Source organism: Cygnus atratus, chromosome 26 (assembly GCF_013377495.2).
Source record: "Cygnus atratus isolate AKBS03 ecotype Queensland, Australia chromosome 26, CAtr_DNAZoo_HiC_assembly, whole genome shotgun sequence".
NCBI classification, from domain to species: domain Eukaryota; kingdom Metazoa; phylum Chordata; class Aves; order Anseriformes; family Anatidae; genus Cygnus; species Cygnus atratus.
In genome coordinates, this window is record NC_066387.1 from 2839075 (window position 1) to 2865920 (window position 26846).

Here is a 26846-nt window from a genome sequence, read left to right on the forward strand (position 1 = left end):
TTTCCTATTTCCTTTTCAATAGTCTGATGCACAGAGGCCATCAATATGGCCATTAGAGATAATCTGCACAAGTCATTCCTAAACCAGAGAGATTTAAAAAGAAACAAAAAAAGGAGAACCCCTGCAACAAGGAAGGGCATTCTACAGTTCCAGGTTCATGTTTAAACATAACTCATCATCTGAGTATGGGGGGAGGAAACACACTTTGTTTTGTACAATATAAATAGTATTTTTTAAAAGGTACTACATATGAATACAGTAACGGTGCTATTTCAGTCAGGACTTGAACATGCAGAGGAAATTCCCCGTCGCTCACAACCACTCATCCCCATCCCACCCTTCCCCTCCCCCTCCAAAAAAAAATCCTCTGCTGTTAAAATTCTCTTTCAACTCTTTTAAATATTTCTCTGTGGCCTGGCAACATTCTTTTTCTTTTATACAAGCAAGCTTTCTGCTAAATTATGTTTTAACCGACAGGAGACAGCTATGTAGGAGTAACAACTGAGGCTTTTAAGAACCTTGCCAATTTTTAAAACTTTTATTAGTCTCAGCTTGATTTTATTCTTGGAGACATCCATTGAAAACGTCAGTATCTCAGAAATAAAAAAACCCTGTTTCAAACTTCTTACAAACACACACGCGTGCACACGCGCCGACACAAACACACAGAGAAAATAACCCGTAGCAGAGGCAGGAAGAAATAAAGGGAACTCCAATTCTCTCCAGGGAGAACAAAACCCAATAAAATAAAATAAAAAATTAAAAAGTTGCTTCATTCTATCTCCACTCTTTCACTAGGACAGTTTAATACCCATCGAGTCTTTTAAGATGCTAATCTACCATCTGCTAGCCCACAAATCCTTCCCACTTATTCCCTGCAAGATCCAGCTATAGCCTTGCTCAAAAACCTCTCCACAGAACAATGACCACCTTGCTAATGGGACTTAAAAAAAAAAAAAAAAAAAAAGAATATTGTCTCTTTCTGGCCAGTAATTTCAGGGAATTAAGTGGAAAAGATTGCCGTGCAGCGTTCCGGATAGCTCTACTGTCTCACCGTGGCCTCTGCCAGGCCAAGTCATCTGGGCGAGTGGCATGGTGCCCCCGTGCCCCCCTTCACCCAGACTTTCTGGAGGCCACGTCCCGTCCCCAGCTCTGCACTAGGGCTGCAGTTCTCTTTCTGCAGTCCTCTTTCCTTCTACAGAGGTCCTCCAAGGAGAGTGGAAGACTTTCCAGTGACTTCAGTAGGGTTTAGGACTAGGCTCTTTAGGAAATACTGTTCCATAACAGCTCTTTGACCGGAGGTGATTTTCAAGTGTTCAGGTGGGAGCTGCCCACTCAGTACTTGAGGATTTGTTTTTGCCTTTAATGCTTGTTCAGTTCTCAGCGAACTGAGTCCAATCAAAAGAAGGGCTTGCGTTCCTCTTCCCAGGAGTATCTCAAAGGCTCAGTCTTTACTTAAGTAAAGGATGTCACAACAATCAAAGATGTTTGGGGAATTTCTTCTTTAATAGGATAAAAGAAAAACATACAAACACCTCCCAGGCTTCTGTCATGGAATGATTCTCACAACTGTAAGGAGCACAACTCAAAAAAATGGAGACAAAGAAAGAAAAGGTTCCTATGGGAGACATGCCTACCAGAGAGCTAGAACAATCCCTTTATGCTCTAGTCTGCAGTGGGGAAGGGGATGGCTCGTAAAGGAACTAACACAAGAAGCAGCAACAGAACACTTGCCAAAACCGAGTGGCGTATTGTAACTGAAAGCCATGCTGATTTTTTTTTTATTTTTTTTTAAAGTAGAAAGCAACTTAGATGGCAAAGATGGGGAAGGAAGATGACAAGAATGACCAGAACCTGGCCATTGTTTCACTAAGTCCCTTCCTGGTGACATGGCAGAAATGCACACATCTATCACATGTCCTTTAAGAGAATTAACTGTAAGAAACATCCCAGCCATGAAACATTTCTTTCCCCATCTTCCCCAGATTACAAAGAAGATAGTGTTTCTTTACAAAAAAGAACCCAGAACTCTCCAGGACATCTGCGCTTGCTTTCTCTCTCCCCACTGTAATATTAGTCACATTTCATTTGGGGGTGAGAGGGGAGGATTTTATTTTCAGTTTTAAAGCCATAATCTAGAAAAATGTTTTGTGGAAACTTTCATTTTCCTATTTTTGTTTGCTTTTTTTTTTTAATAATGCTTATTTATAGAAAACTTCACAAAGGTGACTTCTATGTACAGAAAACACAATTCCAAAGGCTGCTTCAGTAGTCAATGTAATAGCACCTTTAAAGACAAAAGAGTTTGACATATTTTAAAAAGTCATTTTATCAAATTTTAACCCTTTCCAAGCCTTACAGAAAGGAGCCAGTCACAAAGCTCTGTTAGTACAAACTCTTGCCGAGTCTCCATGTGAAATGCTGTCAGAAAGTTTTTCAAGCTCCTATCGGTCAGCAACGTCTGGCAAAGTAGAGGTAGCGTGCAGCCAGACAGAATTTTCTTGCAGTCTAAACCAGAAGAAGATGAAAGGAATTCACAGCAGACTATTGCACAACGCTGGTCTTCTATTCCACAGTTTTCTGTTTTTTGTTGTTGATTTTTTCTTTTCCTCGCTGGCTTGAAAAGGGTTAACTTTGTATTTAATTAATCCTGGTTAAAACATGTTGCTCTGAGTTCCAGGTTGGTACTGTGTCTGCAACAGGCTCTCCATAAAGGCCAAGTAATCTTGGTTTTGTCCATATTCTTCAGGATTTCTTGAATTCCCCAGCCGGGGGCGCTTGGCTGCTCTCACTTCATCTCCCGAAAATACATCTTCCTGAGGGGCCCCAGTGCTGAGGGACTGCAGGAGACACGAAAGTACAGTCATTAGAGGCACAGAAAGAAAACAGAGAGAGACTGCACAAACTGTTGAGTGCACCTGCATAACAAGGCAGCAGGGACAACAAGCGAGCGAACAATTTGGTACAGAGAATTTCTGTACAAAAAGCGAACTCCAAAACATGCAAAGCACATGGCTGAAAGAAAAACTTCTGGGTTTCTGAAACCAAACTTGAAGAGAAGCCCTCAAGTTGCCTTCCTCCTGTATCAGAATATCTTTTACTTCAATTCCTGCCTTGCCAGTTCACTGTTTACTCCTATCCTCCTCTCTCTCTTCACGTTATTCATTCCTAGTAGAAGGCACACAGGAAATTGGGGCTTCCCTGGTGTCTTAGAAAGACCAAGACCTAAAGAAAGCATTTGGGGTTAACATGACTGTACAAATGATTACTTCTGTTCATCCTCTTCTTACACTCTCAAAAGAGGTACATTTCTTGGTAGAAATTATAATTTCCTTTTGCTTTGTTCCTTTGTTCTGCTGTTCTACATTAAAGCACCGTGAACATCACTTCCATGGTGTATCATCTAACGCTCCTGGCAGCGGAAAGTACATGTGAAAAATCTTAGCTTTCAACCAGACTTGAAACTTTTAATTCACTTTCCAGCCTGCATTCCTTTCCCTGGAACTGATAGAAAGTCTGATGGTTTCCACTGCAGAGAATATGTTACTTTCCAAATCTTGTATTTCAGAGTTCCAATAATTGTCTTTATTACTAGTCAAGCTTAAATAAACCAGAATATTGTGCACATCCTAGAAATCAATTCTAGGATGTTTCTTTGCCACCAAAAATCTTTCAAGGATAACAAGGTGAATTATTGTTAGACTGTAAAATTTATGCCATGAGGTCTTACTGTGATGAATGACCTCGAAGAAGATGGAGAAGCCATATAGAGATACATTACAGAAACCATTTTACAGATTTTTTTTTTTGGTAAAAGCCTTTCATGCATAAGCAAACAAAGGTTTCCTCCAAACTGACGTGAGTTTTTCCACGTAACTGCCTGTTACTAGGCCATTTTTAACAATGTGCCTCTCATGCTTCTGCTGGTGGCCATGGATTTGCAGGTTCACAGAATCACTGGTTCAACTTGGCAGAGAAGTTCTGTGTACTCCTAAGGAATGGGTGGACCATCCTCTTTTTGTTTCTTAAGAGAGACAGAAGCCCACAGCCTTATCACAGAATAACTCTGTGGATCCATCCCTGTCATGCACTAGCTAACATGACATTTAGAATGAAGAGGAAAACTGTATATTCTCCACTGGCATAGAATCTGGTCTCATTATTTCTTTAAATGAGATGACTTTAAAGATCAAAGCACCAGGTCTGAAAACATCCCGCAAGTCTGGAACCAAACAAGCTGTGAAATAAATCCCTCAATTTCTAGGCTGAATATTTCAGTTGCATGCAGTTAAAGGCACACTGATCTTTTATATAAGAGATCTGTAGGTAAGGACTATGTTCTACATCTCCTGTTTGGTAAGAAATGGGGGCTTGGTCCCATGTCACTAGCCAGTTCTCCAGGTTCCACTTAGCTGTAGGCCCATCCACGTGACTTATGAGGAAAGGCAGTATTCAGACAGAATGGCAATCCGTAGAACTAAATTCATACACTATGTGGTGTAAAATGGCATGAACATAATCTTTCAACCACAGAACACAAAAATCAGGTCTGAACATGTAAAATGGAAAATCATTTAAATGCTTCTCAAGCATTTACATCAAGAATTTCTCCTGCTATACATATTCTGCAAAAGACCTGGGATTTTACAACCAGAGAAAGCGGAGGCTGTGTTCACTTAATGTCTAAACAATATGTTAAGAAAATGTGAATGGGTACTGCAAGCCACAGCCATTTTACCGCACTTCTTCCTTTGATACCTACCAGGCGAGACTTCACTCTCTTTGGAAGCTCTTCCTCCAAGGTATAAATATCACCACGCTTTACCATTAGCTGGGAACCATCTTCAAACTCGACCTGCAGAGTAGGCAGAACATCAAATAAGAACATTTGGCCTCTAGATTTACAGTACCTGAACAGTTCACTCCCAGATTATGCCAAGCATGGGCCCTTCAGTCCCATGGGAATACCAAGGAAGCATCAGAGGCCAGCTCTGTCCCACTTTTGTCCTCCATCCCAGTCAGAGGGCTAGAGATTTCCACTGGTTTTTAAATTCAAATCCTGAAAAAAGCAGCTTTTCACTTATAATAAAAGGCAGCCCTGTATTCAGGCCAATATGAAGAATTTCTTTCATCTTAAACAAAGCACTTTTACACGTCATGAGGAAACAACCCCAGCTACTAAAATACATCTATATTTTAACAAGCAGAAATAATCAGCCAGGTACAAGAAATGGTGGTAAGTCCTCACGTCAAATCTTTTTCACTAAGCACTGATTATATCATGAATTATGCATCAGTTGTTACAGGAATGTTTATTCATAAAAACGTGCATATAAAAATGTTAAAACTATTAACAAATGTTAAGAGATTCTCGTTTCCTTTGCTTAAGACTTATTACTTTTTTGGATAACGCAGAAAGACACAACACGGTTAATAGGGGATGGCAAGTTCGGACTGGACACATTCAGAAGGAAGCAATCATCTGTTCTCTGAACTTCTCCTCCCGTGCTGCCCAGGTCTTACTACTCATCAGTTACACCAGGCCTGTGATGCCTGCTGAGGTCCCTTAACCGAGCAGCATACATCAGCTGTAATAACTACGCAGGTAGGAGAACAGCCTTTGACAGATGAGCTCAGCTGAGCCCTACTGAGGTGGTTTAAAGTGCTACTAGCCCCATTTACTCTCCGGTTTTACAGATTACCGCCAGCATAGCGGAGTCAGAAGGGAAAACAAATGGACAAGTTTAAGAGCCGAGCCACAAGCAGGTCTGCCATTTCCACTACCTGTGCTCGATCTCCAGCAGAAAGGCAGAACTGGCAACGCAGGGCAGCAGCATCGCAAACCATCACACACACAGTGGCTGGATTTTGTTTATTAAAGCTCCAAATTACTGATAAGGCTTAAGGCCTGTTCTGAACACACATTAGTGTATGTTAAAAGTCGTTTGGGGTATTTTTTATTTTTATTTTTTTTAAATATACACAACTAATCTTAGCACACAAAGCACAGGCTTAGATATGAGAACTGGAAAGCTACTGCAAAATAAGGCAAGATGAAAATGCTGAAGCTAATCCATGCAGTCTTCCTACGAACACGCTTATTTCATAACAAAAACCCCCCACCTCTGTGTTGTTAAATATAATCCTATTAGACAATAGAGATGCATGGTAACTACTGAAAATAAGTATCTATATAAGGAACCAATGTCGAAAGCTATTCAGGCTATTTTCCCCATGGAGAAGAGCTCTACCTATAGGTAACTGCACGATCTGAAAAACCCAGACTCCTTCATGCATATTTTTCTGTCATCTGTCACTATCAGTGGAATAGCCTGTTTCAAATTTTTTTTTACCTTTGAGAAATTGATGACAATTTCCCATACTGTGATTAAGCTGAAAAGCATGCATAAAAATAGATCTTTATGGAACTACATATTGTACTTATTCATAACCAGGGTCACCTCAGATCACATCTTCTCTGAAGCATTTACTTTCCATTATGCACACGAAGAAGACCGTTAACTGACGAGGTGGACTATTGTGCTCTTTGCACACAGATATGAAACACTCTGCGTGCAGTAAGGATAGAAACCAGAACCCAATTTCAAACAAATGCAAGATTTGGGACTTCCTTTGCCTTTTACAATTGTCTAGGGGCATCAACCTCTTTAAAATAACAATTATATTCCAGCATGTATTTTTCAAAAGGATGTGCACAAAGTACACTTTCCTTTATAAATCACTATAATTTTCAGCTTCTTGGTAACATTTAAAACAGATTTAATCCAATGAACACACTGGATCGTATAAAACCTTCTGTGCTGAAATACCAATGCTGTGTTATCAGGTTAAACCTTCCTTTACTTTTAGAGCCTTCCAGAAACAAAAATCCTCTATGTGCAAGACTCAAAGACAAAAAAACCTGGCTGCTGTTTTTCTCTACTTAAAAACAGAGGTGGTGAGAGTGTACGAGACTATTATTCCCACACGCTGCTACTGCTTTGCAAAGTACCTTCCCATGGCCAGAGGTTTACTTCCCCCCTTGAAGTAGTCTCCTGACCCATAATTTCCCTTCCTTTCTCTTGAATTGTCAAGGAAAGTTTTAATTATGTAAATACTGGCTCATGGGGAACTGTAGGTCATGAGCTCAGTTAGCACGAGCCATCAGATAGCCATCAGAGAGTAGTAGGAGCAGGTCACTTTTGACCTGAGTCAGATCTGAGCTGTTTTTCAGTATTCCACTAACGAATCTGAGACATCAGCCATTAAACACTTTTCCCACAATGGAGGTGAACGGCTTTTCCTCCATCTGCCCTCTATTATGGGAAAGTTCCTGTGTAGAAGCTTCGTAATAGTGGTGAACGCTCAGGGAACAATTGCTATGGGTCAAGGAGAAGGAACAGCTTGTGGAGACCAATGGGTCTTTAAGTGTTGCCTCTTCATCCAAATAAAGAGCAAAGACATTTACCTTCAAGAGAAAAGCTACTGCTTGCTAAGCAATCCTGTAGTGATTTGAACAAGTCCTTTCGGTTTTCTAATGTTTTTTTTCCTACTCTCCAGCTGTAAAAAACTGCACAACTATAATCAAGAAGTTGCGTGTTTTTCCCACAATACAAAAAATGGCAAATCTATTTTATATTTTAAGAGCAGTCTGACATATGTCTAGCCATGCAGCCATATTCTGCCACAGAATACCTTTACCCTGATCCTATTTTAACACTATATTTCTCTTTAGACTACCAGCAGTATTAATTTCAGAAGGCAAATTCTCTCTTCAGGACCAGAGCAAACATTCAACATTAGTGGCCTATACAATAGGGGTAACAATCAGACATGTCGATATGAAGTACACGGATACTCTTCCATACTTACCTGATAAATCTGACTGATCTGGGCTGCAATAAACTTGGCCTTATAGACGATTCCATCTGTCCACTGCAGTTGAACCATCTCACCCTCTGGAGGCGGTCCCATTCGGATGCAGTCTCTGCTCTGAGGACAGACAGGCAAAGAGGTCAGACAGCCAACAGAGACAAAGCTCAACAAGTAGTTGAAGAAGTGTGTTAAAAACCACTACTCCGGGAAGTTCCTATAAGCATAAGAAAGTTACTAGACTTGTGATTAATTGCACAAATCTCAAACAAACCATTAAACACCGAAAGAACAGAAATAAGCACTTGCACCTCCTTCTGGTGACAGTACTCAGTTCTAGAAATTTTCTCATTACAAATCCCAAAACATCAAATTGCCTATATCACCAAAACCAAACAGGGTGACCTGCTCTGTTTCACATGGTGAATCAATGGTACAATCAGGAAGAGAACGCATGAGTTGACAAGTCAGCCTTTTCTATACGTTCCCTCTATTAAGTGCATTTCCTATTTTGAACCAGAAGTGCTTACAACCTGCTTCCCCCATGAATCACACTTGTCAGTTGAAAAAGGAGAGATTATTCAACCACAAAACAAATAGGATGCAACTTAAAACAAACACTGCATTCTGTTAAGTTATATGCATATAGCAATATCACATTTTTGTAAAGAAAAAAAATGAAATGAGATAATGTCACAAACAGGAAGGATGGTGGTGAAGAACAGTATGAGTTTTTCTATGCAAGTAGCAACTTTACTTTTATGACTTTTTCTTTTTTTAAACTTTTGTTGTTCCACCCCACAGCGTACAGAAGGAATGCACATGTTACACTTCGCACTCGTTTATAACTGTAATAGTCTCCATAGTGAGCTGCTTACAATAATGCTTTCCGGGTAAACGTTGTCACTGTATGAACCATCATCAAAGTTTACTTCATAGAAAGTCTGTGTTGTCGTGCCAATCACTTTACATCTGTAGTAGAGTCCATTCCGGTTCTTTGTGATCACAGTCTGTCCAAGGGTCACTTCCCTTCGAAACTGAATCTATGTTGAAGAGAAAAGGGAGAAACTGGCAATCAGAAAAGCTGGGTTAAAAATACAGGTGCAGTGAAACTGTTCTATAAAAACAGCAGAAATTAAAAAATAAAAAATAAAAAACATCCAACAAACTTACATTCTGGTTAGCTGCTTTGTGTTTGAAGCAAGTGATGGACACAACGTAGGGCCAGTCATCCGGCTCCATGGGTACACCAGCGGCGTGCGCACAGGTCACGTGGAAGGAAGTGGAGCAGTGCTCATAGGAGCACTGGATGCAGGCACCAGGCACTTTCTTCATCCGCTTCCGACAGTACACGCATTTCTGAAACACAAGTTAGCATTATGCAGACAGTCAACGGCAGCTTTAATGCAACATATTGGCATCCTGATAACTGACAGGGTCAAAAAGTTCTTAACATTAGTGTCTACAGCACAGAAGCCACAGCCAAAAATGGTGATATTTCATGCTATGAGGTCAAATCTAACACTGCCAGAATTGCCTGTCCAACTCTATACACTTGCCTAGAACCACCTGTAAGCCAAGTTAGTTTCTTATCATTCCCACAACCGCGACAACATCTACCAGTAAGTCAGCCCGCCAGAACCATACTGGATGGTGAAGCAGACTAAAATCCAATTTGAGACTACGCTCACAGGAGGACTGAGAGAAAGGAGGACCTAACAGACAAACACACATCAGTATTATTCAAGAACTGCCTATTAATACTCATCCTCCTTAGATATATAAAACATGCCTATCTTATTTCAAACTGCAGCTAGGCCATCACAGTCACTGCAGAAAAATAACGTGATCATTTTTGGAAAGAACAGAACAGAGGATAACTGTGTAATAGTTTGTTCTATTATGTTTAATGGAACATTTTATCTATCAGATCTAATAGAATATCATTTCATGTACCTGAACAATGGTGGGGTTTTTTGTTGCCGTTTGTTTTTTTACATACAAACATACCAACTGTAAGTGTTTTATTACGATCCATGTCAGATTACTGGAGATAAAACTCAGAAGAAATTAAAACATTGTACCAAACATCAGAATTACAAAGGGAAAAAAAAAGTATGTAACCTTTCGGCATTTTTAAATCATTTTCTGCAAAGCAGATCTGCTTATAAGACCTATCTAATTAGACAGCATTTAGAGGGGACAGGTAAGCGACTTAAGACGTGACTGCTTTAAAAAGAAACGTAAAAAAGATTGGAAGCAAGCATTAGGTGTCAGTGGGAAACAAGATAAATTTCCTCCTTAACAGCACCAAAGTCTTGTTTAAAGCCTCTCAGAAATACATGAGATTAGATTTTGGTAATCCCAATCTAAAGAAATTTAAATTGGATGCTTGGAAATATTTCCAGGCAACTATTTGGAAACACCATTCTTAGGCTTTTAACATCTTAAGTCTAGAGGATCTGTCACTGATCGATGAAAGCTTCTTTACCTTAGCCGAGGCTTCTTAGACAAGGCAAATCAGGGAAAATTTAATATTACACATGAGATGAACATGCATTTTACTTGTTAGAATGAATTGCACTACTTAAAACAGCTCGTATAAATAAAATCCTGAGAGATATTATATGCCTGTGAATCCAACTATACAGCCACGTAATTTATTTATTACAGAGAAATAATTTCCATATACAAGGAGGAACAGAGGAAAGCAATAATTTTTAGTGCCCATTTCCAGATGACTGTCTCCAAAGCACATTACTCTGGCTTGCTCCAGCCACTGCCCCCCAAGTTTGATTGACGGCCTCCCTCCCAACCCATGCGCCCTCCTAAATATAAATGTCCTATAAACATACTCTGATATTACGCATAACAGTCTTTCTCTCTGCAGTGTCTAATATTAAACAGGGCCTTTCTTTCCCTCTTTAAATCTCCACGGTGTCTCGTTTACCTCACTTCCATTAAAGCAGCGCTCCAAGTATGCAACATAACAGAACTCACGACCTAAATTGTAAGGTCCGTGTGAATTACTACATCCCATGGGATTAGCAATGCAACGAAAGCTTCCTGAGGTCACAGAGTAAGCCTATGCAACCCCCAGAAGTACAAATTCACTCTGCTCCTAGATCTGGGCTAACTGAAAAGTGTATCCTCAAAAATATTAAGAGTAATACTGCATATAAACAATACCACGCACACCAAATAAGAATTGCCAAATTTCAATGTTATATTTGTGTTATCATAGTCCATGAGGCCTAGCTAAGAGCCCCACTGCGCTACAACCCATTGCCAAGGCAAATAAAAGACCACTCTTTCTCCAAAGACTATTTCTCTTTTCTTTCAAAGCAAAACGTACAAAAGAAAGGGAGATACCTTCTTCCTTCTTTCTCTGCAACCTAACCACTCCCCGACTGGGACCTGTCCCCCATGTATATGAAATAAGTCAAATTCACTTCCTGTGAATTAAGTCAGTACGTTTACACCAAAGATTAATTTGGCCTTTTTACTGAAAGTAACAAAAGCCAGGAAATTCAAACTCAGGGCCTTAGTGTTGCCAGAATGTGTTTTCTCATATTTAATAAGCTATGCCTTTATCGCGCTGTAAACCACGTTCAAAAGCCAGATAAGCACCACAGCAAAGTGCACAGCAGGAACACGGCACTGAAAGCAAGTCAATAGCAATGAGATCTCATTATTAAACTGTCAATACCTAATTCTCTCGCCAGCAGGGACAACTGCTGATATACAGTGTGCTCAATACTGCCTCTCACGGGAGTATTAACCCTGAAGTATCAGGAATCTGCCTTTATTGATGCAAACAGGTTTCTTCCAAGCCAGAAGGATTAGCATGCATCTAATGACACCCCGACGGTAGACAGATTCCTTATGGCAGGCAAAAGAGCTACAGAAGTGGAATATTGAGAGCAAATATGATCACAGGATAAAGAAAAACGAGAGCTACAGTAAGACTGAAATGTAGAAGACGGTGAAAGGAGTGAAAATGTTGAAGATCTGGAAATGTAGGAGATGTGATGAACAGAAGCCCCAGTGCTAGGTACTACAGTGAAGCAGCACGTGCAAGATTGAAGACATTTCCTGGGGGAGAGGAGATGTGAGAAGGTCTAAAGCACAGGAGAAAAATCTTCAGAATAAATGCACACCGGAGAGTTGGGTCATAGCTGAGAGTAAGAAATGGGCTGTCTCCTGTTTGATGAACGTTGCAATTCATTTACTCCACTGAGGAATGACAGCTAATTATTCCAAATTTCCACGTCATAAATAATTTACGCACACAGGCCCATAATACCCCATTAATCAGGAAGCATGCAAGCTGCATTCTTTGAATGATGCAATACCCACAAACGAACTGAGAAGTCTGGGATGAAAAAGGGAGGCCTGGTGTGGGCTTGAAGAACAGAAGATACTCTTTAAACTAGTCACTGAAATTTTTTGATGCATCAGCCCTCCCACAGTAACTTTAAAAAATAAAAATATAAAAAAAATCACAGATAACTCTATTCTATTCTAACTCTAGATATCTTCTATTCAGATAGCTGTAATCTATTCACTTCAACAACTCACAACCTTTGCATAATTTCTACTATCCTTTTACATCTTTTTCAGCATAAAAGGCCGCCTCTCAAATTATATCTAACACTGCATCATCTCCATCAATGTCAAATCATCAGATCCACAACCTTTTAGTCCCCTTCAATTTGTCTTCCTAAATAAAGCTGCACATCTCTCCCCCCCAAAAAAAAAGCAACAAAAGAAAAAAACACAAACTCACCAAAAAAAAATTACATCCCCCCCTCAGTATCCTCCACTGACTCCCTCATGTGCTCCACGAATTATCTGCAAAATCCTTACTACTAAGAAAACTCTCCCCAACGGCTCATGAACATGTTTCCCCACACGAGCCTACCCAATTTAAATTTCCTCTGTGCTCCTTCACACACTACCCCAATGCTGCCTGTAGAAGCACCACTGCCTTTCACATTTTAGCTCCAGACAGTTTATTTGCTTTCTTTCCTGCACCAAATGACACTCAAAGTCACGTTAGATGCGGTGGCAACACCAAGAAACTGTTTTCAACAGACATTGATGGTGCATGCATACATACTGTAAAGGCACTCCTAAATATGACCAACAGAGCTGAATGATTTTTATGATCATTAATTAGCCTGGAAGCCTACTAGACTCTGTGAGTTGAAGCGCTTCTCATAAAAATGCTCTACCTTCCCTCAGATATGAAGAAAACATGAGGTGTAAAGGGAATACAACGCTTAAGAGATCAACAAAACTATGAAGCTTTAATTCAGGAACAGAAAGACATGTATGTAGTAGGTCTGTGTAGAGGCTTTGGATGGAATAGCCAATGTTGCAGAACAGATTGAAGCAACAAAGTTTTAGTTCAGCTTAGCCAGTACATTAATACTGCCCTGGCTTTATACAACTGTAAGGTAGCCACAGAAGAGTTAAAGAATTAAGTCATAATGTTTCCTTGTGAGGGTCCATTAAGCAATACAAGTAAGTCTTGTGTAAAAGGATTTTCAGTTCATCGTTACAAGTGCTGGTAATGAAGAGGATGCATGCTGGAAATGTCAGATGATCCATAAAGACCCAGTGCTGTAAGATTTATCACTCTCACATCACACCGCTCCATCACTCCACCTGAATAATGAATGCTTTTTACATTCACATTTGTGTACAAAACCCATTTGCACAACAGAGAAATAACTCTGGAAGCAGACAGAGATTCTTCCTAATCTCTCACCCAGCCCTGGCTGGGCTGCCTGCACTAAATAGCTGCACAGTTAACAAATACATCAGTCCTAACCAATACATCACTGCTAACTTCACCTTCCCCCATACCACACTCCCAACTGTCATCCAACTGATTTCCGCACAAAAAAAGCAGCAAAAGCACAATTTATTTTGCAATAACGCACTATAGCGATGGAGCATTAACTAACATGAAGATTAATTGCTCTGAGCTAATGAATCATCCATTACTAATCCCTCAGATGAGGTTATTTGCAGCTAAGTAACAAGTTGTAGCTGGACTTCTATTAAGGTCTTTGCAGAGCCTCGCCTTGCAGTCACAGTCACAAAGATGTATTAATTTCTACAATAAATTTCTTGATGGACAAAGAGAAATACTTTACGGAAAGTCAATTCAAATTAGAGATGAACAGGTCAGCGTGTCAGCTTCTTTCCAGTTACTATCTCCCATCACACTCCTGCCATGTGGTATTTTCAGTAACTGAAAGTTTCAGGTAGGTTAGCCCCAAACATGGGGTGGGCAAATACCCCAGGCTCTGCCTAGGGTAAGAGCACACTCCTAGAGAGTAAAGGCAGATCAGGTAATCACAACTTTTTTGTGCGTCAAGGCACTGAGAGAGAACCTCAAGGAGACATGCAAACAATACAGCTTCCTTGGCATTTGTGGGAAATAAGAGTGAGAACATCAAAATCAAAAGAAACCTACCAGTTTCCATCTCTGCTCTGGAATAGCACTGATATCCACAGGATGACGCTCTATTACATTGAGAAAACGGGCCTCAGGGACAGCAATAGCACAGATTATATGGATCCACCTGGAAAAAAAGGTTGGGAGAAAACAGAGTATACTGTTATTTGAATTAAACACTCAAGAGGGCAGTTAACATTTCTCTGACTCCATCACCTACAGTACTAAGGCATGTTTATGGTGGTTGGCAGCCCTAGCAATGTTACCAACCGATTCGTTAATCACAGTTGCACAAGGTAAAGGTCTCTGGAAAAAGAGGGCTCGACCTTCTTATGCACTTGATCTTGCATGACACTAAACATTTTCTGAAAAGACTTTTCACTGAGAATGAACCAAATTTAAGAATGCTCAGAGCCACAAAGCCCTGATGTTTTCAACATGGTCCAGAGTGTAAGATGTTAGGGTGAGCTTGAATAACTACCAAGTTAGTGAATAGCAGTTACCTTCAGAATGCCAAAACTAGTTGTTACAATGGGCATTGAGACCAAACTCACTAAACTAGAAGATGAGATGCAATATAGAAGGACAAAAATATTTAAAACCATTACTTACCGCCCATCAGTGGTCATCTGAAGAGCTCCTCCCCTGAGATTACACAGGCAGCATTCCTGTAGTGACAAAACCACTTCAGAGAGGACTGAAAAGGTCTGCCAGACCTTTCACAAAAAGCTGACTACATCTGCGATGCAAACCGTATCCTCCCACCACCCATCTCTGTGGAGGTATGTAATCAACCCACACAGTAAGTTTTCTTTCATCGCCAGAAGAGTAGATGCTTACCGCTGCCCATGCGTTGGCTGAGCACCGTGAGCAAGACCAGCTTTCATTCACCAAGTCTGGACGTATTCCATAACAGCCTGAAAGAAATGAAATTATACCCAGAGTTATGCTAATATTTCTTTAGTACTGAGTTATCGACTGTTCAATTCACGAGGGAAAGGACAGTCTCAAATTACTGAATTAAACTTAAAAGAAGTTATTCATAAAGCACTGCGATTGCCACAATAACTCGATTTATAAAAATCATCCACTTAACCACACAAACATTTTGTCAAAAAAAAGTCAATAATATAGATTCACAGCTGTCTCCTGTATCTGAAGTCTCTTTTTCGTCACATGGCAAACCAAGGAAGCAGATTCAACCCAATCCTAGAAAATGGGCAGGGGTGGTGAATCTTAAACTAATCTGGAAACTAAGCTGAAAGAGAAACGGACGCCTTTAAGTCAAGTACTTCTGGAGCTCGAAATGGGGTAGAATAGGCTGGAATTTAAGCACTGATTTCTTGCTTCAAGTCTACAGGCAGCTCTACTATGGGATCTGAGGGAGAAATAGTTAAGACTGACTGAACCCCCAACTCTCCTTTAACAACAACCCTAAAGGAACATGAAAAATATGCTCTTTTTATGGATTTTGTCAACACCCTAAAAACCAAGAAACCTTTGCAAAAGCTTTCTTCTCTGTTTGTCCTTGCTGTTGTCGTAACCTATCACAGCTGGGTGAGGGCACTTCTCAGGAACAAGTGGACTGCCAACTGGTTTTACAGCATGCTGCCAGATAAACCAAAATACAACTGAGCCCTGCAATCCTGTAATAAAGCAGATGGATTCTCTGCAGCAAAGTCAAAGGGATATCACAGTTTTGCTGTACAAACAGCGACAAGGAAACAAGACGACACTTGAGACCACATCAGAATAGAATGCAGAAGGTAAATCCCATTCACAAGGGTAAGGCACAGCTAAATCAAAAATCTGAATTTCTCTACACCCTGTCTGAGGCTGCAGATTAACATCACTGTGCCCACATCACTCTCTCCCTCAATCAGACTTTGGCCACTAAAACTACTTTGATAGACTAGTGTATTGAAGACATATGGATGGGTGTACAAGACACAACATCACTGCTCTGACTGCTAGAGATACCACAGTTTGTGAGGAAAGAAAACAGTCTTTATCCTCACACTCTATCATATGCTCTTATTAGCCAGAAGTGACCATAATCACAGACACAGTATGGAAAGAAGAGTTGTACTTTAGTTCTCCACAAGAGACAGTCAAGCTGAGCTGCATGGTGACATGTGGACTATAAAATTGGAACAACAAAAGTAATTCCAGCTGATGCAAGTCAAATAAGACTTCCCATCTGTCAAGATCAAACAGCTGAGCAGTAATTTGTCACATCTCCTGGTACAAGTGCAAATGTTAACTAGATGTCATACAATCTACAATGAAGGTACACTCTACAAGGATTAATCAGATCTTCTTTTAGACATAACTACCAGGGAAACAAACAGACATATGTTCCTTTTTGTTAATCAAGTGCCAATCCTACCAATAGCAACACAGGCACTAATAAAAATATATCTCAGCAACTACTCCATAATCTCTGATGTACACACGAACAAGACAACCTAACCAACCTTACCTTACCCAAGGCCGATATAGGAACAAGCAAAAAGAGTGCAATCAGCTTGTGATTTCTGCTTTATTGCAAAAAATAAAAGATGACAAAATGAAGGATCTTTTATGTGAGGCATAGAAGAATCAGCCAACAAAACAAATAGTAAAAAGTGCATTTGTGTATATTTTAAGAACAGTTACTGCCAAGATGGACTCAGATATACACACATACTAGTACCAGAAAAGGAAGGAGCAGGAGTGACAGGAATAGCAAGCATGCCTAGGAGGTATTCAAAGGCAACATAAAAGAAACTTGAGAGTTTCTGAATATCCAAAACACTTTGGTGAAGAAGGAAATACTCACTAGCATGAACCTGCAGGCAGCATTTGGCACAGGATATCAAGGGACTGGTTCCATCTTCTCCAATATATGAATTTGAAGGAAGGGGCTCTGTGTTTTCTCCACTTGAGGTAAAGCACATCTCTGGGATCAGAGGCTTGGTCTTTTGTCCGCACTTAGAAAGGTGGACGAAGGAGGTGGTCTCCCCTACAGAGACAGGGGCAGCTTCTTTGTCCACCTGTAAAGACTTAGAGAGAAAATTGCATTGTAAGAATCTCCTCTTCCCTGGTCACAGCTTTAACCTCAAAGTCAAAGCATTTACCCTGCAAAAATGCCATCCCCTCCTGTCATCCAGCACCTCACACCATGCAGCACAAATAAGGAACTTTAAGCTGTAACTTCTCATGCACACCTCCGCCCCCACGCTTTTGCTCCTCTCCCTTCCTTAGGCCTGTACTGAGATTCATAATTTATTTTGAAAGCTGAAGGAAATATTAGAATAATGAGATGCTTTCCCTATTTTATTTCTGTAAAATCTCAATTCCTAAATTGCAGCTAAAAACAGCAAGGGGGGGAAAATATATTAATAAAAGCAAGACCTCCTCCTCCTCCCCATGACACTCCCATCCTTTTGGCATCCTTCCCTATTCTTTCTGCAAGAATTTCTCCAGAAGAACATTTCAAGGTTTCTGGTAGCAGAGGCGAGTTAAAAACAAAGGATTAAAACAGCCCAGCTATAGCCAGTTTTCCTCACAACCATTATACAACCAATCAGCAATCCTGAATACACGTTTTATTTTTGGTCTGTATTATAAATTGAGAGATTTATAATTGGAGAATGAGGTGGGTTCTGCTTTTCTCAGAAAACGCTTCCAACACATACATATGAATACACCGCATGTATTCCTGTCGGATACATATAGCCAGATTTGGCTCTACAAGCATGCAAAAATGAATCAGTACACAACTGGACAAATAAATAATTCACCTGATAAATTTTGCCTTTCTGCTCATAACATAACCCAAAGCATATTAGTAGTTTCTAAGGAATGATGTATACGCTTATTGTGTAAATTCCCATTTTGCTGCTTGTTTGCATATATTCAAAAGTCCAGGCACAGATCTAAACAAGAGTGATCACAGACCAACATGGCACTGTTTCGCTGCATGAAAGAGTGTTTGCAGTGCAAACCCATGTATGTGTGATTTAAATAATTAAAGCTGACAAAGCCAGAGAAGCCAGGACAGATAAAAAAAAGGCTTGACCCACTGCCTCTGCCAAATTCAAACGCACTTCTCTGACCCAAATTTGTATGAGACTTCCTTCCCATTTTATTACAAAGGTCTGCATCGTAACTTGCACAGTAGCTACCATTTAGCACCAAGCACTGACGCATCGATCTGAGAAGATTTGGAAATTACCTGGTTATATGGGTAGAAGAGGGTACAGACAGCACAGTATGGCTCACTCAGTGCAGCAGCTGCATTGAATTTTCTTTCAGCTGGGAAATTATGTGCTTTATTCTTCCACTGAAGGGAGAGTAAAGATTTCAAAGCCTCTGGGTCGCTCATATCTTCCTCCCCAGAAAATGGAAACATTTCTAGAAGAAAAAAATCCCCAACCGATGGACAGGCTTTAGGACAGGCAAAATGTAGTGATAAGGCAGGGTTAAACAGCTTATGTTTCAACAACACCAGTTGAATAATTAAGAACAGTCAACCCATCCATGGTGCTTCACATGTGTCTGAAATACTTCTTTAACTGGATATAATCTCCACTTTATGGTAGGATAGACAAGGTACAGACATCAACGACCTGATGAAATCGTCCATGAGGAAGAAGAATAAAGAGAATCTGTATTTATTGTCTTCCTAGCTCTCCACTTTTCTAGCCCTAGAAACCTACAACATCCTTTTAATGAGGCCAAGTTCAAAAAACATGATGCAAGGGCAAGGAAACCCCCCTTTCCTTTCTCCAGCTGGGAGCTGTGCTCTCTAACAGACGTGCATGCAGTACATGCCGGCTTGGTGAGGCTAACCCCCTTCTCCCAGCTGTCAGCAGCCAAGGCCATTTCAACCTTCACAAAGCGCATCCTGTACCCGTTTCTGCAAACACAAATGCTGCCCAGGAGATGCACACGGTTCAAGTTTTCCTTTTACTTTTCTGCAGCTGCTTCACAGCAACTTCCATCAAGTGCACACCGCTAAGCCTTCAATTCACATTCATCACCACCTTTTCTTCTGCGGAGCTCTGATAGGTACTGCTTGTGCTAATTAGCTTGCTAATTCTTTGTTTTTACAAAACCTTTAAAAGGCCCTTGGTATTTTATGGTTAAACCACCGCAGAATCTATTCGTGCCAGTCTGGGGGTCCAAGTTTCTTATCAGTCATTATTAAGGAGTTTTGAGTCACTACAAGTGTTACAGAAATTTGCCATGCAAGTCTAAGCATAAACTGCTCACTGCATCACCAATCTGCAAAGCACCCAAAAGAACAGCTTTGGTCAGGGGAATTCAAAAACATCTTAGTGGAGCATTATCCCCAGAGCCCAGCACACGAAACAACATCGTTCACTGCTAATTACTGGAAATCTGCAGTTAATGCTCTCCTCTCAAAAAATCTAAGCCTCTTCTCCATTCCTACCTCCCCTTCTATATTTTCAAATTCTTATGCTGCTGAAAAAGATAGGAGGAACTTTCAGGAAAACACTTAGAGCTAAGTTTACATCTGAGATTTCGAATGCTCCTTCCAACTAATCTGAAAAGTATTTGTCAGACAACATGGGAAATTTGGTTGTTTGATCAATCCTTTTTTGAGATTATGAACACTGATTGTCTTTGTAACTCTAAAAGGACGATTCCTTTCTAAAATGTCTTGGCTTTCTTACTGCATTTTTATGTTGGACTAAAATTGGTATCCACGGGCTAACAAGAACTGCTAATAGCCCAGCCTTTTCCACAATACCGCATAGCGTTCTGGTGGAAAGGGAAACAAAAAGGAAAGCCTTGCCAGTGGCTGAGCGAGACGTCCCTTCCTAGTGGAAGATAATGCTTGTGCCACGCGCTGACTGCCAGTTCAGGCAGCATCAGCACACAGCTGGCCCTCTAACAGAACGGATTTACAAGGACGTGTTTTAACAGTGGTCACTTCAGCTAAACACACTTACCAGTCCACATCTCGTGTAGGGTACAGCTGAAATTAAAAAGATCAGTGACCCTGGGTATGCAGATTGATACTACCGAGATAGATTTTCAAAGCACAGCTCAACAGTCACCTCTTAAAGAAATCACGCACCTTCCATGAATTTTTGAGACCTGAGCCAAAACCAAACTATATGTTTCTCCAACTTTTAATCAAAGCGTAGCAGGAGACAGGGAAGGATTTGTGATACCAGTGAAATCGATGAAAGCTGATTGGAAACCAGCATCACAATCCATATTGACACAGGAAGAGAAAAAAGGAAATGACTCTTGTATGTGATCACTGCCTTCATTCATCCCACGATGGATTCCAGGTGAGCCACAGTGTTCAGGATGGCTCCTGTGTCTCCAAAGCAACTTACACACAGGGAGAAAAGGCTTGCAGTTTGTCTCAATTGAATGTTAGTGTAGAATATTGCGTTCCCTTAATTTATATGCTCACTTTTCCTCACTGCAGCCTCCAGATCATCCTTATACATTAGCCCTGAAAAAGCACAGAGTGCAGAGAGCTGCTTCTATTCCCTTGCGGGGAAGAGAAGAATTTGTTTGATCAGATTTTGCCCAGCAGTGCTGTAAATCAGTCCCCAAGAAATGCCAGCTCTCACAGAAGCGGCTCCTGAGTCAGCCAGCCAAGTCCCCATACACCATCCAACAAGTCAAAACAGTGAAAGGAATCTGTCTAATGAGGATCCTTCAGCACAGAGTTTGTTGCAAGGTACACCAAAACAAGATAACTAACTAGCATCAACTGCTTTTCTACACTTCACTCCACGTTACACATATGCAGGATATCAAATGCATCACCCCTAGCAAGGAGATGGAGGTACGTACGTACAGCATACCCTACTGCCATACATTTCTTTAAAATCAATGCGTTCTCTGTCCTGTATCCTTCTGAATGTAAAGCTTTATGTTGCTTGAAAGCTGAGACTGGCACCTACACCTTCAAGTACCTGCCCCAATGTGAAAAATCTTACTATGGAGTTTCTATATTCTGCATATTTTATAATGTAGGCAAGACCCAGAAGTGGTAAATTATACCACACTACAACACAAGTGAGAAGTAAGAGCCCTTTTTGTTTTTTCCCCCCTTTTTGCCCAGATACTACGGAATTTACAGTGACTGGAATGTGAGAAAAGAAAAATCAGTGTACAGTCAAGCACTGAGAGACTTCCTAATTCTCACTTCTGGATCTGTTATGAAAAGTTGGACCCCAACATTGACATGAATCAAAAAAAAACAACCAAAAAAAGTTAGAATTTACCATCCCTATACATGTAACAGCAGATCTTATATCCACCTCCCTCTGAAGTGATCTCATATTAATGAATTAGCTAAGAAGAAGCTTTAACTTTGTTACTTACTATGAACTCTTATTTCCCTTTGCTCAAAATGCTGTGTCATTCTGCAACCAGCAAAATATTTTTCTTGATAGAAAAAAGGGTGGGAGGTGAGAAGGGACACCTCCTACAGATGTATTTTGCTTCTAGCCAGGTTATCAAAACAGGAACATGCTGCATTTTCTACCATTTTCTAAGTATAAAGTGCATTTTCCAAGTATAACACAAAAACTCTCAAGCCATCCAATTTTGTTAATCGGCTTCAGCAATTTTTCCACGTTAGACAGGACACACAAGCAGTCTTCATGCTAGTGCAGTACTCACCCTCGTCACTCGAGGTCTCCTGTTTAACAACTGACAATGGGGAGCGGGTGGGTGGTTTGCCCAGTGGATGACGACGACTTTTCTTTATCTCCATCTTCATTTTTGAAAAAGCAGCGGTCTGTAACAAACCAGAACGAGCTAGATAGGAACCCCAAAATGTATTGGCAAGCAAAGGAGACTACAGGACAACAGAAGTAGAATACTTGTCATAAAGAATTGCTGAATTTACACAGCCAACTTTTCATTGCCTTTTGGCTGAATCAATAAAGCCTACCAAGCCAATTACTGTAGTAAATAAAGCCAATTCTGCCTCCTAAGATGTCAGGTACGGGTAAACTGCAATGTTTTCTTAAAGCCAGAGCAGCTTCAAATTTGCCAGTTCCATTGAGAAGTCTGGGTCTACCACACAAACAGCTAGAAAATCTAGTATGAAAATTATGTACAGGGCATATAGGACCAGAATCATTTTACCAGAGCATTACAGTGCATTTTATGACAAACGTATTTATAGTCTGCTGTACCTACTGCTTTGTGCACCATCCAACACTGTAAATACTGCATATATACCAATCACAGTGGCTCATAGTCCTTTTTGGTGAAAGGTACTGAACACATTACAGGTAAGCTACTTAGTACTAGATATCTAATATCTACATAGTACTATGTATCTAATTTCTAGATATCTAGTACTAGATAAATAATTTCTGAACATTTTCCTCCTTCCTCTTTTGAAAACGGTCCTCAAGAAAGCACTCACCAAGGGAAAAAAGATGCCTGCAATAGATTATATGTCATGAACTGTATTGTCCATGAAAAAGTTATGTCTGCCAACTTTTCCAACTCTAGGTTCTCATTACAGAAAAGATCCGAAGGCAACACTACAGCAGGTCAATACCTGGAAGCATAAAGCACATGCTATCAGCTGTAGAAGTCAGAAACAAGGCAGAAGAATTATCGAAATGCTGGTGCAATCCAAGTTCCCCTGGTGACTACTTAGTTTTCATCATTTTCTTGGAGTAGCTGTTCTGCAGAAGCCATTTACTTGCAGGGTCTTCCCTGCCTTGCGTTTTAGGTTGATCGTTCCAGTAATTTCTGTATTTATTAGTAGCAGGAAAAGGGATTCCCTATTTTATCTTTTGCAAACAATAACGAGTATTATTAATCAGCTAGCATCAATGCAACGACTCACTACAGACTGAAGCATGAGAAAATAATCTCTTCCTGTCAAAGCAATCTATGGCCCACCAACATGGCACTATTGCACTAGAGGCTCGGGCATAATTTAGGACTCCTGTACTCAGCGTGTTGCTCAAAACCAGCAAATGTTACAGTCGCCTCCTCGGCCATGCATACCTGTAAATCACTAACCTCTGTAGCAATCTCTGTATTTCCTGCTTCCGCATTCTCCTCCTCCTTCACAGGGATTTCCAAAGGGACCGTCTGTTCCCGCCAACCTGGACTTTTTTGTGTCGCAAACTGCTCAAACGCCTGCTGGCAGGACATGCGCTCCTTGTCAAACACCACCTTTTTGGTCCGTGGAACCACATAAAGCATGGGAATGATAGGCCGAGGCTTAAAGTCATCTTCCTCTACCGGCGTCTCCGAGGGATGGATAATGTTCAGGGGAGCCGGGGGCAAGCTCTTTTCTGCTGTGGACGATGTGGGTACTGCTGTGGGTACTGGTGGCCGTGCTGCTGGTGCCTCTTCCTCTGCCAGCTGCTGCTGCGGTGCCGGTGGCAGGGGTGGCTGCTGCTGCTGAGGCTGCGGTGCTTGCAGATGGTGCTGGTGTTGATGGAAAAGGTGCTTCTTCTTCCTCTCACCTTTTACTTTCGGAGGACGGGCCTTTACTTTGCCATCACCTGTTTCAAGAAATGGGCAACATTCAGCTTCACATGTCAAGATTGTCGGGTATTTGATTTTTCCCCCTTTCACCAAAAGACTCCACAACCTCTCTGGGCAACCTGTGTCGGTGTTCATTCGAGAAGAATTGAACAAAAACACCTGAATCACTATTACTGAAGATTTCTACTGTAAGGCCTTTAAAAACAATGCCTTTAAAGCATGAATCAAATACAACATTGAGCTACATCCATTACATACGCCGTGCCAGTCCTGGTGACTGAGATATCCGTTCCTAATACTTGCTCCATTTGTCCTTGTTTCTACCTGCTTACCGTCCCTCATGTTATCTGCATGCTGCTACGAGGCTCTTACATAGCTGTGACAACAAAACCACTTTTGGAACACGCAGATGTCTCAACCATTTTACCACAGGGGCAGAAATGACCCAGCAAAGTCTTCCCCACCTATCTCTGCAATACAACTCTTTTCAAGGATCCACACAGTCTAATTTTACAGCGGTAATTAAAATTCCTACTAGCCCTTGTGTGAGTGTCTCTAGGTCAGGAGTGGAGACGCACTCAGAGCTTGCCGTAATCCATTTAAAATGATGTATGTTCCCTTTGCCCAACTCTTCCCCCACTTCATGAATAAAGTTATCAGTTCACTGAAAGGAAAGTAAATAATAGATGCTCCACAGACAGATGCCTGTGCTTGATTCGTTTCATAAGAGATTGTTTTTTACCTGCAGACGCTACGACAAGATGACTTCACTGCAAAAGGCCATTTCCCCACTAATAGGATGAGGGCTGATGACAACAAAAGACAGAGAAAACCTATTCACCCTAAAAACGAAGCTTTACCGATCCCACCCTATTCAGACTCCTCCAAAGACTGCCAGCCAAGCCTAGTAAACAGAAAATCAGGTAAGCCATCACACAGTAACGCAGCATTTGCAGGAGGAAGGGTTTGAAAATAGAAGGTGAATAATCCCACAGTAAGACGAAGTGCCAAAATCCCTGCTGAAACCTTCTAGTGGATACCTGAAGCTGGACATTTCCCACAAGTCTGGTCTGATGACTTTATTTACATTATTTATTAAAAAAAAAAAGGCAACAAGTCCATCCCAAATAGTATTCTTGTATTCGTGTAGGCAGTCTCTCAGATAAACTGGTTTGTTCCATCACAGAGAAAGGAATATTGAATTTCCTTAGAGAAACAAACATATTGAATGAAAGTCAAATTGGATTTTTCCCCAGTTGCACAAAACCAGATCATATTTACTCCCTATACGATCAGCAAACTCTCTACCCAACAACAAAACAAATGCCATTCACCAGCTTTATTGACTTCTACATGGGTAATTGGACAGCAGCTGCCATGCAGAACTTTGTTTAAAAGTTCCTCCATTAAGATGAACAAACTAGTTTGCAAGTGAATCTATAAAAATCAGAAGACAAGAGAAAGTGAAGTAAAATTCAAAGGCCTGATCTGGCTTATCGTGAATACTTCTAGAAAGTGAAAGGATCTTTACAGACAAATCAATGCAGTGGGCTAGCAGAGGAATCCCTATCAGCTGGTCTTCCACAGAAGGAGAAAGGCACAGGTAGCAGAGCTTGTAAACGTGGAAAACAGAAGCACGATGATGGTAAAACTCGCTTGTCTGAAGGTAGTTTGAAATACTACACTGAGTTCACCGAAGTCACAGGTATCCAATACCTCTGAGGGGAAGGGGTGTTGATGGGGAAATGAAACCACTTACACCAGAGCTTACACCATACCGTCGAGCAATGAGATTATCAAAAGCTGCTATCAAGAGAATGGACTTCATCTGTTAGAACAATATCCCCTAGCATCCGGCAAAGGCAATTAGAGATGGACTACAGCATGAATAACTAAGCCATAACTTTAGTTAAATTATTTGTACTGTCAACAGCTCAAAAAGCAACTGTAAAAAAGACACATTAATCTAGCAGATGCACAAGCACAGAGGTAAGATGAAGCTGAACATGGGAGAAAGCAGGGGAATTTTTCCAGTACCTCCCTCTAATGCAGCACTCCATCCTTCAAGATGTTGTCTGTGTTTGTGCGTAGTTGCACTCAAGGGCTTTTCTTCAATCCACGTGGGAGACTGCTGCAGATGAAGTAATCCCAAAGACTATTCCACTGTTCCGAAGTTCCTCCTAAACACTGAGTTCATGTTCCCTTTCAACAACATTCCTTACTTCTAGAAACAGACTATTACCCTGAAGCAGTTCCTGCACACCTAGCACTTACATCTGATACATCACTGGTGCTAACACGACTGATACAAGAGCAGAAAGCAGTGAAAGAAAGTGGTAGGAAAACGCCTTGTACATGCTTCTAGGAATTGTGTCTGTTCAGTTGTTACCAGAAATTCATTGAGCACATTCTGTAAGTATGTATGTAGATGGACAAAGCAACTCCTAGCAATTTGTAAGAAGGTTCTTTTTTCTCTATGTGATTCTAGAAAAGTCCAGAAACAGGAGAGAGTCCCATGTTATGACACTGTTTGGTGATAATCCTTCCATCACACTAAACAGCCTCACCTCTCAATGACTTCACGTTGGAAGCTTATGCCACCTTGGAGAACCCAACCTTGGGATCTTGCCCCAGGTAAAATCCTCACAAAGCAAATGATCATCTAAAAGATCAGCTATGTATGCAATGGCTTGCTATTATGTGCAGATAACAGCAGAAAAGTTTTCATTTCTGGTTTACTGGCACCTTGATCACAGCATTACTTCATGTCATTACGTACCTAGTTTACAATCGCAACCCTCAGAGTATGTGTGAGGATGCCATTTAATGAAATATGCTAGAAAACTACACACAACGATTTTGCAGCTTGGCATCTCGTTGCTGCTTCTCACATTAATAAAAAAAAAAATTCTCCTGTGAGATGTATGGGTTTGTAGCCCAGCTCTGCGGGACTCTCACTACACACAGCACAGCAGATAACACCTGCTGACTCACAGGA

The 26846-nt window shown here is 40.8% G+C and overlaps 1 protein-coding gene across 10 annotated transcripts in view; it reads right to left on the reverse strand.

Moving 5' to 3' along the window:
• Nucleotides 1–531: 531 nt before the first annotated feature.
• KDM4B (lysine demethylase 4B) overlaps nucleotides 532–26846 on the reverse strand; it is a 91422-nt gene continuing 65107 nt past the window's right edge. For 3 of the 10 annotated variants that reach the window (XM_035567723.2, XM_050715628.1, XM_050715626.1), the window contains exons 11-22: nucleotides 23360–23865; nucleotides 22007–22124; nucleotides 18564–18742; nucleotides 17166–17388; nucleotides 15185–15261; nucleotides 14957–15012; nucleotides 14363–14471; nucleotides 9046–9231; nucleotides 8751–8915; nucleotides 7873–7992; nucleotides 4763–4855; nucleotides 1380–2840 (exon numbers count right to left, since the gene is read on the reverse strand). In XM_035567723.2, coding sequence (XP_035423616.1) covers nucleotides 2655–2840; nucleotides 4763–4855; nucleotides 7873–7992; nucleotides 8751–8915; nucleotides 9046–9231; nucleotides 14363–14471; nucleotides 14957–15012; nucleotides 15185–15261; nucleotides 17166–17388; nucleotides 18564–18742; nucleotides 22007–22124; nucleotides 23360–23865 — 2018 coding nt within the window. In that variant the 3' untranslated portion in view covers nucleotides 1380–2654. Of the gene's footprint in view, nucleotides 2841–4762; nucleotides 4856–7872; nucleotides 7993–8750; nucleotides 8916–9045; nucleotides 9232–14362; nucleotides 14472–14956; nucleotides 15013–15184; nucleotides 15262–17165; nucleotides 17389–18563; nucleotides 18743–22006; nucleotides 22125–23359; nucleotides 23866–26846 lie in introns of all 10 variants that reach the window. The other 7 variants (XM_035567721.2, XM_050715624.1, XM_035567722.2 and 4 more) reach the window with 4 other exon arrangements.